This window comes from Eleutherodactylus coqui, chromosome 1 (assembly GCF_035609145.1).
Source record: "Eleutherodactylus coqui strain aEleCoq1 chromosome 1, aEleCoq1.hap1, whole genome shotgun sequence".
Classification (NCBI taxonomy): Eukaryota; Metazoa; Chordata; class Amphibia; order Anura; family Eleutherodactylidae; genus Eleutherodactylus; species Eleutherodactylus coqui.
In genome coordinates, this window is record NC_089837.1 from 40,528,050 (window position 1) to 40,542,443 (window position 14,394).

General features: G+C 45.1%; 2 protein-coding genes across 2 annotated transcripts in view; both read right to left on the reverse strand.

Moving 5' to 3' along the window:
* The window catches only part of LOC136612665 (oocyte zinc finger protein XlCOF8.4-like), a 150,470-nt gene that overhangs the window by 127,525 nt on the left and 8,551 nt on the right, over nucleotides 1-14,394 (reverse strand). The window lies entirely within an intron of this gene.
* The window catches only part of LOC136615891 (gastrula zinc finger protein XlCGF57.1-like), a 112,535-nt gene that overhangs the window by 1,225 nt on the left and 96,916 nt on the right, over nucleotides 1-14,394 (reverse strand). The window contains exons 2-4 of the mRNA XM_066594188.1: nucleotides 12,346-12,489; nucleotides 10,549-10,728; nucleotides 10,352-10,475 (exon numbers count right to left, since the gene is read on the reverse strand). Of these exons, the coding sequence (XP_066450285.1) occupies nucleotides 10,352-10,475; nucleotides 10,549-10,728; nucleotides 12,346-12,453 (412 nt within the window). The 5' untranslated portion in view covers nucleotides 12,454-12,489. The remainder of the gene's footprint in view (nucleotides 1-10,351; nucleotides 10,476-10,548; nucleotides 10,729-12,345; nucleotides 12,490-14,394) is intronic.

The window sequence follows — 14,394 nt, forward strand, 5'->3', positions numbered from 1 at the left end:
AATTCCCCTACACCAACATGAAAAAAAATGTATACATAGCTAAAATAGTTGAAAAAAAAAGTAACACATACAAAAAAAAAATTGAGCACACCCTCCTTTTTGTTTAATTGCTCATTGCTATTGCTGCATCTATAACAAACTGTACAATAAATTAAACACACTTTTTATCAATCACCCCCTATAAGATCAAAAATAAACTCTCTCTCTCTTTCTTTACTGGTTTATTATTTTGATTTTATAGGGGGTGATTGGACTTCAGATTGGATTAAATAGTCAGGGAGTTTAGGTCTTTTTTAGATTCCTGACAATAAAATGGATTATACCTACCTGATAATCAGGTTTCCAGGAGTCTCCACGACAGCACCAATTGAGATTGCCTCCTCCTGATAGGACAGGAACACCCTGAGAGGTTAAAAGCTCCCCCCCTTCGCCACTTTCCTCAGTGGATTCTAACGAATTGCCGGGGTAGGAGCTCAACTTAAATTTCTTCCCTTAACCGGGGTTTTTTTGTTGATTATAAAATTATATTATATGATATATTTATTTATTTTTTATATTATATTCTATAGTTTCTTTCTATCCATTTAGGGGGGGAAGGTACGGGTGCTGTCGTGGAGACTCCTGGAAACCTGATTATCAGGTAGGTATAATCCATTTTTTCCCCCAGTCGTCTCCACGACAGCACCAATTGAGACGTACCAACTAAAGTTTATTAGGGTGGGATTGCTGCCGAGAGGACTTTGCGGCCGAAGGCCATGTCCTCATCCTGCTGCACTTTTACCCTATAATGTTTAATGAACGTGTGGGTTTTTCTCCAGACTGCGGCCTTGCATATCTGCTCGACCTAGACTGAGCTATGTTCGGCCCATGAGGATGCTACTGCCCTTGTAGAATGGGCTTTAAGAGCTAAGGGGATTTCCTTCCCGAGGGCCTTATAGGACTCTATGATGGCCAGGCGGATCCACCTGGCTATGGAGTTTTTTGCCGCTTTGTTCCCTTTATTTGGGCCACTGAACTGGATGAACAGGTTGTCGTCCCGTCTCCAGTGGCTTGTCGCATCTATGTAGCCTAGGACTGCTCTACTGACGTCCAGACAGCTTAGGATTTTTTTCTTCCTCGTTTTTCGGTTTGCTAAAAAATGAGGGAATTATTACGTCCTGGGACCTATGAAAATGTGATACCACCTTTGGCATGAAGGCAGGGTCCGTTTTAAATATTAATTTGGAATCCGAGATTTTTAGAAATGGGTGGCGAATGGACAAGTCCTGCAGCTCGCTAACCCTCCTTGCAGACGTGATGGCTACTAGAAAAACGGTCTTGATTGCAAGCATTTTTATCGGTAGTGCTTCGATCGGCTCAAATGGTTCCGCTGACATGGCCCTTAGAACCCAATTAAGGTTCCAGTCTGGAACAAGTTTTATGGGTCTAGGTCGTAATCTAGCTGCTGCTGTCAAGAACCTGTTGACCCATCTATTGTCCGCGAACTTTGTGTCGCATATGGCGCTAAGGGCTGCGACCTGGACCTTCAGGGTACTTGGAGAGAGGCCCATCTGTGGGCCTCCTGCAAGAATTCTAAGATCAAAGGGATGCTCGGGATAGAATCCCCGGAATCCCTTCCCTGTCTCCATGAGGAGAACCTTCTCCAAACCTTCTGGTAGATAAGGTGGGTCGTCTTTTTTTCTGCTGGACATTAACGTTTCTACCACTCTTTGTGAGAATCCCTTCCCCCTTAGTGAGGATTCCTCAAGAGCCATGCTGTTAAGTGGAGTCTGTCTAAGCCCGGGTGGTTCAGTGGCCCCTGTGATAGCAGATCTGTCCAGGTCGGAAAGGTGACTGGGTCCTGGACACTCAATGTTGTCAGAAGACCGAACCAACTTCTCTTGGGCCAGAAGGGGGTCACCAGGATGAGCGTGCATACCTGGGTTCTGAAATGTTGTAAGACCCTGGGGATCAGCGGTATCGGAGGAAACGCGTACGCTAGCCCCTTTCCCCAGTCCTGGCCTAGAGCGTTTATTGCTGTAGGACGATCTCCTGGCCGGAGGGAGAAGAAATTGCCTACTTTGGCATTCTCCCTGGTTGCAAATAGGTCCACTTGTGGGGACCCCCACCGGTTGGTCAGGATTCTGAATGCCTCCAGAGAGAGAGACCATTCTCCTGGGTCTATCTGCCTCCTGCTGAGGAAGTCCGCTTTTTGGTTTAGCGTCCCTTTTAAGTGGGTTGCTGTGATCTTCTGCCCAGTGGAAGATCTTCTGCGAAATGTTTTGCAGCGCAGGAGACCTTGTGCTCCCCGGTGCCGAATATGGGCGACCGTGGTGGTATTGTCCGACAGTATCTTTATATGCTGGTTCCGTAGCGAGTTTCCTAACTGCTGTAGGACCCGCCATACGGCCTGTAGCTCTCTGTAATTGGAGGATTGTTCTTTTATCCTTTGGGACCACGGGCCCTGAAAAAAATGGTTCCCCACATGCGCTCCCCATCCCCAGGCGGTTGCGTCCATTGTGATGTGCGTGGCTGGGTTTTGTAGCCAATGAACCCCTTCCTGCAGGTTCGCTTGCAATGTCCACCAACGCAGGGATGTTTTCACTGTGTTTGGGATATACATTTTTGTCCCTAGTGAGGACTGCTTTTTGTCCCATGCGGATAGGACAGAGGCCTGTAGAGCTCTGGTGTGAGCCTGGGCCCATGCTACTCCGGGAATGCATGACGTTAGGAGAGACATGGCTTCCTGAATTGTGCATGATCGTTTCTGTAGGAAGGATCTGACCAGCCTTTGGATTTTTTGTATTTTTTCCTCGGGCAGGCAGGAGCATTGTAATTCTGAGTTGAGCGTTATGCCCAGAAACGTCTTCTTCCTGTCGGGGTCTAAGCTGGATTTTTCCCAGTTTATAATCCATCCTAGAGACTGGAGGAGTTCTAGCACTATCTCTAGGTGCTTTGTTAGTAGTTTCCTGGACTCTGCTATTATTAAAATATCGTCCAGGTAGGGTATTATTAGGATCGACTTTTTTCTTTTGGTAAAAATTCTGGGTGCTGAGGAGATCCCGAAAGGCAGGCATCTGAATTGGTGGTGCTCTATTCCTTTGCCCATATCCACTGCGAACCTTAGGTATCTTTGGGACCCCTCGTGGATCGGTACGTGGAAATAAGCGTCCTTCAGATCGATGGACGCCATGTAGGCCCCTTTGGGAATCAACTTTATCGTTGAAGAGATGGACTCCATTTTGAATTTCCTGTACTTGACACAGGTGTTCAAAGGCTTCAGATTCACTATCATGCGGTGTTTCCCGCAGGGTTTTCTTACTACTAGGAAGAGCCTGGAATAATGGCCCCGAGTTTCCTCGTTTTGCGGTACGGGGGATATTGCGTTTAGATGTTGCAGGTCCCGAACGCTTTGCCTTAGTAAGTGTAACTGTCGCCCTGAGCCTCCTGTGATGATGCATTTCCTTCTGGGGAGGGACACCAGTTCTATCCGGTATCCCTGCTGTAGGATCTTTGGGATCCATGGGCCTTCGCAAATTGCGGCCCATTGGTCCACAAAGTTCCCCAGCCTTGCCCCTACGGAGCTGGCGTCAGGGTCTCTGCTTGGGCTCCCCCTGGTGGGGATTAAAGAGGATATTTCTCCCTCTGCCCCCCTTGGGGTAACTCCAGCGGCCTGTCTTGCCCTTGCCTCGGTAGGCCTCGGGCTGTTGCCCTGGGGTTCCGAAGAAGGTCTTCCCTCTCTGCGGTTTTTCTTCCGGGAATCCCTTCTTTTTGTCGGCCGCCTTCTCCAGGATTTTGTCTAGGTCTGGTCCGAACAAAAACTGACCGTAGAACGGGGGGGCGCATAGTTTATTTTTTGAGGCCAAGTCGCCTGACCATGATTTCAGCCATAGTACTCTTCTGGCTGAGTTAGATCGGGCTGTAGCTTTTGCCGAGAGTTTAACCATTTCGGCCGCGGCATCCGCTAGAAAATTTGTTGCCATGCGCAGGATAGGTAGGGAATTTAGGATCTGTTCCCTTGGCGTTTTATTGTTTAAGTGTAGCTCCAGCTGTTCGAGCCATACCCCAAGGGTGCGCGCCATGCAGGTGGCTGCGATCCCTGGCCTAAGTATGCTTGCTGCTGCCTCCCATGATTTTTTTAGAAGGCCTTCGGCTTTGCGATCCATGGGATCTTTTAATTGTGCGGCGTCCTCAAAGGGCAGGCTCGTCCTCCTAGCTACTTTGGTCACTGGGACGTCTACCTTGGGTATCTCTTCCCAGCTTGCGCAAACTTCCTCCTCAAATGGGTACCTTCTTTTTACCCCTCTAGCGGAGAAGGAACCTGCGTCTGGTTTCTTCCACTCCTTTTGGATAATTTTAATGATATTTTTGTGGACAGGGAAGGTATGCTTGCGCCTCTCCCCTTATCCCCCAAATATCTCATCTTGCAGGGTGCGTGGTTCTCTGGGCTCTTCCATTTTTAATGTAGCCCTGACTGACTTAATTAATTCTGTTAAGTCGTCCTGATGGAAAAGGTATCTTTTGTAGTCCTCATCATCTGAGGACTCCTCGGCCACCTGTTCCTCTTGCTCCGATCCGATAGGACTCTCGGAGTCAGAAGGCTCGGTGGGAACGTACGCCTTTTTCTGGCGTTTCGCTGGCGGCGCTAGCTGTGACGTTAGGGCTGATCGAACCTCCTCCTTCACCAGCTTCCTAACGTCATCCAGGAATCCCCCCGATTCCTCTTTGACTAGCCTAGCTACGCATGCCTTGCATAGAGGCCTCTGGTACGTAGCTGGCAGTCTCGTCCCGCACTCCACGCATTTTTTGAGTTTTGTTCTGGGGTGGGGGGTTCGGGGGATATCTTTTTTATCCCCCTGACAAACAAAGAGGGGAAAGTATTTTTTGCGGGTAAATATGCAATTTTTCCATATACAATACATTGGATTTTGCATTTTTTGCCGCACTGGCTACTTACGGCCGCTGAGGCTGAGGCTTCAGCTATCGCTGGGGCTGGAGCACTCATTACTGTACCGGTGCTGCAGACACCCTGCGACCTGTAGTGCTGGTCCACCTTCGGCTTCTCTCAGGTTCCTTATTTTGAATTTTTGCGCTCCTGCGCTAAGCCCCGCCCCCTCTGTGCAGCTCCTGATGTGAGCGTGATGACGTCATCACACTGGGCACGTGACGCGACGCCCCGCCGTCAAAGGGCTTCCTGGAGCGCCGCGCTGTCACTATACGAGGAGGAGGAGGGGGACTGAGGCTCCCGCTTTGTACCCCCCATGGGCCGCCGCGGGAGGAACCTGCCCCGGGGGTTACCACCCCATGTGGCGTCCTGGGAGTCGTCTGGCTGGGAAGGGAGGACAGGCTGACCCACTGCCCTCCAATCCGCCCGTGAGTAGGCTTCCGGCTGGCTTCTCCACCAGCCCCTCTCAGAGATCCTGCTTCCTGGCAGGACAGGAAGACACTGAGGAAAGTGGGGAAGGGGGGGAGCTTTTAACCTCTCAGTGTGTTTCTGTCCTATCAGGAGGAGGCAATCTCAATTGGTGCTGTCGTGGAGACGACTGGGGGAAAAGGGCAATATCTATGTTCTTTTAGATACATTTCTTTGGTCCTCTATCAAACTTAGGTGTTAGGGACTCTTTGAATTGAGGCTCCTGATGAATTATGAGAATTAAGCCTCATTTACACGGGACGAATGTCGGGCAAACGTTGGATGATAAAGCTCATCGCTGATCGTGCAGTTTAAACAGCTGCCGTTCAGTAGTGAACGGCCGCTGTGTTATGTGAATGGAGGGGGGTGGGGGAGCGAGAGGAGAGAAATCTCCTGCACTGCCCCAGCCCCCTGCTGGCCGCTCCGTGAACCAGCCTGCTCTGCTCACTTCCATGCAGAAACACGGGAGCGCGGAGACACAGGCACGGGTGTCGGGCATCGCTTGCCCGACATTCGTCCCGTGTAAAAGGACCTTAAGGAAACGCGTTGAGCCATTTGAGCCACTGCACTACAACCTTCACTTTAGAGGGCTATAATAATTTAGCTACTATAGAACATTGTTAGATTTAAAAAAATGCCCTGAGCCCCTAGATAGTCAGACATAATACTATTGAGTTAGGTCTGACTACATACTATCCCTTTATGGTGGTTTGATCTGTTTACATTGACAAAGCATTATATGGTTGGATCTCTAATTTTATGTATGTTTGTCAGTTGTCCTGAATTTTTAATGTTAAGTAAATAAAAGTTACGTTTTATAGCTATAGAGACATCTACGTCTGTGAATACATTAAGTTTTCTGAAATCCCTCGGTGACGTGTGGATTCATGACAGGAGATGAAATGTTAACTTTTTAAACATTTTTTTTCCTCATGATTCATATTATTCATGAAATAATAGCGATCACATGACAGAGGACCACACACTGCAGCCCATGGTGACAGCTTCAAGCTGTTGGTAGCCTCTGGTAGCCAAAAGGAGGTAGCTGTCACCCCCCCCCCCCCCCAACCTTGCAGTTTTATTCTACAGGGCCAACGTTCTTTCACAGCCCCAAAGAATAAAGCCCAGACACCCAGGATATGAATTTTTTCCCCTTAAGTGGAAAGACAACTGCTCTTTCTAAAGGTACAAAGTAAAGTAAAATTTGAAGTGCCCTTTAGGAGTTAAAAAAAAAATGTAAAAAACTGTGAAATTGGCAGAAATTGTTTTTAAAACGATTTCAAAAACAGTACTTTTGCAAGCAAACTGCCAGCTTAGCTAAACCATTAGTTATAGGTTCCTAAACTTGTGGACAATTCTGTAACAACATTTACAAGCCACTTTGGGTCTTAATACCAAACCCTGCCTTTAAAATTTTCAAAAATTCTATCCAAAAAGTTGACCAAGTGCACCAAGTTTAGGTGAGCCAGCTTGCTTAGATCAAGAACAGTGGCAACAGAAACCTGGATATTTTTTTTTTTTATAAATGACCTCTGTGAGGTAAGAGTGACTTTCATGCAAATGATCTTTTGCCTGAACCAAGCTATACACCAAGCAAAAACTAATGGAAATGGAGGTAGAGCAGTGGGAGGGTTAGCACAGTTTGAACTGGCAGAATAGTCAGTAGGGACACATGTAATATAACAGAACCAACGCCTTCTAAAATGTATGGTGACTAAGGCTAGAAGTCTGACCAATAAAGTAGATGATCTAGAAGAAATAATGTTTGAGGAAAACTACAACATAGTGGGTATAACGGAGACCTGGTTGGATGAAAGCTATGACTGGGCAGTAAATTACCACTATTACATTCAGTTCAGAAAAAAATGTTAAAAACTGGAAAGAGGGAGGGTTTCGTCTTTATGTAAAACTCTGTTTAAATCTCACACTATGGGGAGATATAAGGGAGGTGAACATGTGAAGTCTCTGTTGGTTGAAATATATGGAGGAAAAAAAAACAATAAAATACTCATAGGGGTTTTTGTAAATACGACCGAATAGAACAGAAGCTACAAAAAATCTATTACTGAGGCAAATAGATGAAGCCACAAATTGCAATGAGGTAATTATTATGGGAGATTTTAACAATCTGGATATAAACTGGGTAGCTGAAACCTACGGATCTCACAAAGGTAACAACATTCTGTCAATTACTAAAAGATATTTACCTTACCCAACTTGTAGAGGGCCAGACTAGAGGGAGGGCCATTTTAGACTTAAAAACCAACAGACCTGACAGAATAACAGGGGTACAATCTGGTGGGCACCTGGGAAATAGTGACCATAATATAATACATTTCTACTTGTCCTTCAAGAGAGAGAGTTTTATAAAAGGAGCTACGAAAATGCTAAACTTTAGAAAGGCCAAGTTTGATCAGCTAAGTGGTACCCTTAACCTTTTTTAGGCCGCCTGCAGACGGCCGAGTCGGATCCGGCAGCGAGAATTCTCGCCATGGGACCCGACCCGAGCGCCTGCAGAGAGCAGCGGGTACTCACCCGCGCCCTGCAGCTCCGGATCTTTCATGTGCCAGCAGCCGGCGCATGCGCAGACCGGAGCCGGCGGCGGGTGAGTGACGTTTCTGTGCGGGGCTCACAGAGCCCCGCACAGAAATAGAACTTGTCGCGGTTTGTTTGCCGTGCGAGATTTCGCGCAGCCAAACCGTGGCTGTCTGCATAGGATTGCGTTTCTTAATTTCCGCCCATCTGCAGGCGGCCTTACTGGAGTGATGTCCTTAAAAACAAGAGTACAAACAATTAATGGGAAAAGTTTTTAAAAATATACTAATTAGTTACTGTGAGAGGTTCATACCTTACAGGAATAAAAGACTTAGTAATAGGAGAAAACCAATGTGGCTTAATAAAGATGTAATGGGCAATAAACACCAAAAATAAAGCATTTAAACTACTAAAACAAGAAGGCAGTGAATGAGCACTAAAAACATAAGTAAAAAACATGTAAAAATCAAATAAAAACAGCAAAGATGGAGATAAGAGAGACTTATTAGCAAAGAGAGTAAAACTAAATCTAAAAATTCTTCAACTATATAAATAGCAAAAAGATTAAATACTGAAAGTGTTAGCTCTTTAATAAATAATGTATGAAAAATTGTAGAGGGTGAGGAGGAGAAAACAAATCTATTAAATAGTTTTTTCTCTAGTGTATTCACAGAGGTACAAAGCAAACTGGTCCTTAAGGGGTTAAAATTAACCGAAAACGCCTGGCCAGGGTCTGAAGGCAGGTGAATCCCTAGGCATCGGATAGTGGATCTCTGCCAACGAAATGGGAACTCCCTCTGCATGGAAGTCGCCTCGGTCTGTGGCAAAGTTATATTTAAGATTTCAGATTTTGTTAAATTAACTTGAAGGTTACTAAGCCTTCCAAATTCCTAAAATTCTTGTTGTAGCACCGGGAGGCCGACCCTTGGGCATGAGAGGAACACAAGGAAGTCATCCATGAAGAGTTAGAGCTTAAACTCCGCAGGGCCCACTGTCAACCAGTGTATTGAGTCGTTTTGTCGTGAAGGATTTGTATGAACGATCATTCATTAACCCCGTCCTCTCATAACTTTATATTACTGTCGGCAGCTCATCCAGTGTATATATGAGGGGCCATGCTGCTGACAAAGGATATTTCTTATGTCCTCATAACATCTGTGATTAACCTCTTAACATAAGACATACATTTACGTCCTGGGTGAGCGGGGTTTATATGGAGTAATATCGTGAACCGATCCCGCCCTATACCATGTATGAACAATTCATTGTGACTGTTAACCCTCTTAATTCCGCCGTCAATTCTAACAGCAGCATGTAAATGATGTTGTTCGAGGGACCCGCTTGCCCACACAGCGCTATGCAATTTTTGTCGAAAAACAGCATGATACCCTCGCCTCACACTCATATTCATCCCATCTTGCTCTGCTCAATTTATTTGGAAACTGAATTTTGCAGCTGCATGTTGTTCATATGAACCAACCATCACAAATAGGCGAAAATCTGAACAACTTGCTGGAGGAAAAAGAAAAAAAAACAAAAAAAAAAAAACACTGGAGCCGAACGCAACCTTCCCCAACAATGTTGGATGGCGTACCTTCTCAGAAGGGTTCTACAGACATTTACCTAGCAACAGGAGCTCGTAATAGTAACGCCTCCCTCACCCTTCCACCAGAAGAAGATTCCTGTTTTTGGGTACCGCCTCGTAATTCATTAACAGATTCAAGATGCTTTTGATTCCCGGTGGCTGCCGGTTCGCACACAGAATCTGTTCTTCTGCACTAGAAGCTGCATTCAGCTCCCTTCACGGCATTTCAGTGTCCGCTCTCAGCCGAGACCCAATGCAACCAATTGCTGAAGTACCTGAAAACACAAGGACCATTCCTTGTCCAGAATTTACAGAGTACCCACCGAAGAATTTTTCCTGAACATCTCTGAATTTACTGTCACCTTCAGCATAAATATGGAAAATTTTACACCCTTGGTTTTTCTTTTAACACATGAATTTGAGGTTATGCACTGAATTCTTTTCCCCAAATCCATCTATTTATCTGTTCTAAACAATGGACCCCACAAATTATGGTGAACTTAAGAAAAAAAATGGGACTCAACATGGGTTAGTGAGAGTCCTCAGTTAAGGGATACTGGACATCAAGTCCTACACGTACTGCAGCTGTATTTCCTGCGGTCTCTATCAGCTGATGGAGCCATATGGATATGTTTGACACATAGAGCAAAGATAGGGGTATAAAGTGATACGAAAGAACCTAAATTGGCGAGATCCTAAATTAAATGTCATATTGCTCACATGGAAACGTACTGCACAAGACGGTATTAGGGCCTCAAAACAATATCAGGCAACAAGACGCTGATTTTTTTAAAAATAAATAGTGGAAAACACACTGTATCTTGTAAATCTCTTCTTACCTTGTGATATAAGAGGCTGGTAGTTCTCCATCTTTACATCCTTGTACAGATCTTTGTGTTCTTCTAAATACTCCCACTCCTCCATGGAAAAATAGACAGCGACATCCTGACACCTAATAGGAACCTGAAACACAATGATACAGTCATTACCCAGACTCCTCTAGTGCTATTACTGTATAATTTCCCAGCAGGGTCACCTCTCCAGTCAGCAGCTCAGTGATCTTGTTGGCAAGTTCTAGGATCTTCTGCTCATGTATCGGTAAGTGAGGTGGAGCCTCTGTGATGGGGCTCTGGCTCCTGCTCCATCCTCCTGACTCATGGAGATGGCTGTTGGGAGTTTTACAGTCACGCGATGTCTTCTTCACTATTGTGTAATCCTGTGTATGGAGACAGACATGTAGAGGATTGAACCCAGTATTCCTCCCTTAGTAGAAAGAGGTAAATTGTGATCCCGTTGTATAGAGCTCTAGTGAGATCTCATCTGGAATACTGTGTTCAGTTCTGGAGACCTCATCTATGAAATAGAAGAAGTCCAAAATGGACTATGACGATGGGGGAAGATCTCATAAAACTGATTAGGAAAGACGTAAAAGAGCTTGTAGCTCTTTTTTTTTAGAGCCTCCAGTGCCGGACACAGCACTTTTTCATCCGATAAAGATGTCGGACTGGTGCAGCAACTTGATACGCAAGTACTGCCGTAGTCTGGCATTTTTGGATGTTGGTCTTAGGGTTTTGCAGGGTTACACCAAGGTTAGCCCATATTGAGTGGGGGCGCTCTTGTCAGGGCGATTGCTCCACAGATAGGCAGGGAGATCACAAGACAAGACAAGATATGATAGCATACAATCAGATCACCTTCAATTTAGACAGATTCCTGTAACCGACAGCAAAGTCAGCCCTGTTCTCCAGGAACCCAAGCCCCTTCTTCTGGCCCGAACTACCGCTGCTTCCCTGCCTCCACCAATCAGTGGCACGTGTGGGCGGCAGTATGGAGGAGAGAAAACTGGTAACTGATCACACATTTGTTCACACGATCACGAGTTTGTTAGCACCACAGCAAATTATTTATCCCGACCGTGCGAACAAATTCTGATGCAACAAATGTCTGAGTAGTATATGTTATATTTAAGGTTTGTCATACCTTTCCAGGGTTGGATTATCACTGGTCCCCCCTTGTCGATATAGTGTGCCCTTATGTGTGTATGGTTTTAATTGAATCTAGAACAAAATTATTTTTTATATTTAGTCTAATCTGTGAAGGGCTACATTTATCCTATGTAATAAAAAAGGGGAAGTAATATAATTGCAGACTAAGATATACCATGTGTTCTCCTGTCGTCAGTCTTCTGTCTATATAGTTGTCAATCTAGTGACAAAAATCCAAATCTCCAGGGCAAACTTACTCCATGTGATCCTGATGGTTCCTGGTTGCCCTCTTCTCCTCATTACAAGGAGCCTACTTACCATTCTCATTGCTCCTACAACATTACTATTAGGTCATTGGTTCCCACCATACAGAACTGAGCATATTGGTGGCCGATCTTGACATTTTCTGCTGCTCAGTTGGAAGGTCTGTAAGCAGTTATACAGGACACTGGTTTGTTCCTATTTAGAGATTAGCAAATCTACTCGTTTCGAGTATTTACTCGATCGAGCACCGCGATTTTCGAGTACTTCAGTACTCAGGTGAAAGATTCGGGGGGGCGTCGGGGGGAGGCGTGGCGGCGCGGGGGGTAGCAGCAGGGAACAGGGGGGGGAGCCCTCCTCTCTCTCCCTCTCCCCCCCACTCCCCGCTGCAACCCCCCACTCACCCACGGCGCCCCCTGAATCTTTTCGCCCGAGTACGGAAGTACTCGAAAATCGCGGTGCTGAGGCGAAAAAGGGGCGTGGCCAAGTAGTCTTGCTCATTTCTATTCCTATTACTTCCTAGAATGGATTTTCTCTTCTTTTTAGTATGACTTGTTAAATAATACAAAAAATATAGAACAGATTACCTCTCCGGTCAGCAGGTAGATGATCTCTAAGGAGATGTTTAATATTCTTTTTGCAACTTCATTCCCATCCTTGCTCATGCTTGGTGAATCATTTAGGAGGACGACCATTTTGGATGAGAAAATTGGGTCGCCTGGAGCTGGCAGCTGGAAGAAATAAAACAGAGGCTCTAAATCCTACTGCATACCTCATCATGTGTGACATACAGATCCTCACTTATTGATCACTGAGAGAATCAGGTTCTCAGGTTCTTCACTGTATGGATTCTAGGGATTTGCCATAAATATCTAGGTTGCTGCCCAAGCTGTTTCCATAACTCCCATAGATGTGAACAGAGAGCTGTACATGTGTGGCCGCCTCTTCATTCATTTTCCTCTTGGGTGTAACTGTCGAGAACCCCAGGTCTGCACATATAGTAGGTGCGGATGAATTCACATTATTATGTGATATACCGTAGTATGTAAAAAATACCCGGCACTCCAATCTTACGTACAAAAAGTTTTAGTTTAGTTATCATCTGCTCCTATTGACTTCTACCTTCTGCCACTGCCTCCACTTCTTAGTATGGGATTCCTCTTATCTGTTTAGTATCCTTGTTACCGCCGGCTCCCATTCAGTTTCATCCTTTACCGCTGGAGTGCTACAGTCACTATAGTTTTTCCTTCCTCTTCTCGGCACTCCAGCAACTCGGATCACCAATTTGAAAGAGCAGCAACACTGTTGGATTTCCTCCTCACCAAGTCTGAGCCGGTAGTCCAGCCGGCATTCTGTTTCCCCTGTTACCCCCCTGCTCCATCTCTCATCTGCTCTCTTACCTCCAGGGGTCCTGGCTGTCGGGTTACCATACTGCATAGAGACCACATGGGGATTTTAAAAATTAGTTTTACACTCTAATGAATTGTCTGCTGGTTTTCTTCTTCAGCACTGAACCTCCCTCTTCCCCCCCCCTCAGTGTCTGAGGAATAATATTATCTACATGCTTGAGATAGTATATTACTTCAATACTGGTCAAATATTTTAGACAGCTTTCACACGGCCAAGAAAATCTTGGAAGATTTGTGTGTTGCGAGACACACAAGTCTTGCATGAATATGAACCCCATTCTTTTTAATGGGGTGATATACAGGAGTGGTCTTTTTCCGCTTTGTGGTTTGGGAATGCGTAAGTGTAAAGTGAGGTTTCCCATTGAAAACAATGGGAAGCAATTGCCAATCTTCTGACGCGGCTGAAATTCACCCTAAAACAGAATTTTGTGCTCAGGGAGTCAAAGTAGAGATTGGGTTCTGAAGAAGAATATCCAAGACGTTGAGCATTCCTGTATAGTGTCTGACTATAGATCGCAAGGTTTGAATTCTTGCACTCATGGGGGCTCAGATAGTTTTTGCAGAGTTAAATTGATATGTTGTTTTAATATTTCTTAATGAGCAGGACTGTGCGAGAAGAAACGGTAAAAACTTTTGCTCCTCCCAAAAAATGTCAACACTTCATGATTTAATTTAGCGGCATTAAGTCTTGCTTTAACTCACTTATGTCTCCTTGCACGATTGAGCTGTCATTATACCCTTGAGAGCGGCAATCAGCAAGAAGTACATGGAGTGTTTCTCATGTGAAAACCATTTCCTGAGTTATTGCCTCAGTGGTTTTACCAATAAAATTCAAAAATTTAAGAAATCTCTCGTAATGGAGTATAAGAACACTGTGTGTGAGACATCTGGTGTAGCATCAAAATGAGTAAAAAAATAGCCTTTTCTCTTTGTTGCAAGATGGCTTCAAGGAGTTTCTCACCACATAGGGCAATGACCTCATTTTTAACATACCAGCAGAGATAATTAACTTGACCATGTATATTTTTTTTCTCTAGTTGCTGGTTTTTAAGTGTTCACGAGTTACTTCATCATACTTCCTAATCAGCTCGAATATCCCCCAAAATAACCTTTGTGAACATTGCTGATTTCAGTATTTTCCTCCTGAAAAGCTAAACGTCTAGAAGCTACAAACAAAGTAGCATCCCGGATTCTGTGTAGTATAGCCCGGCATATATCTGCCTCACA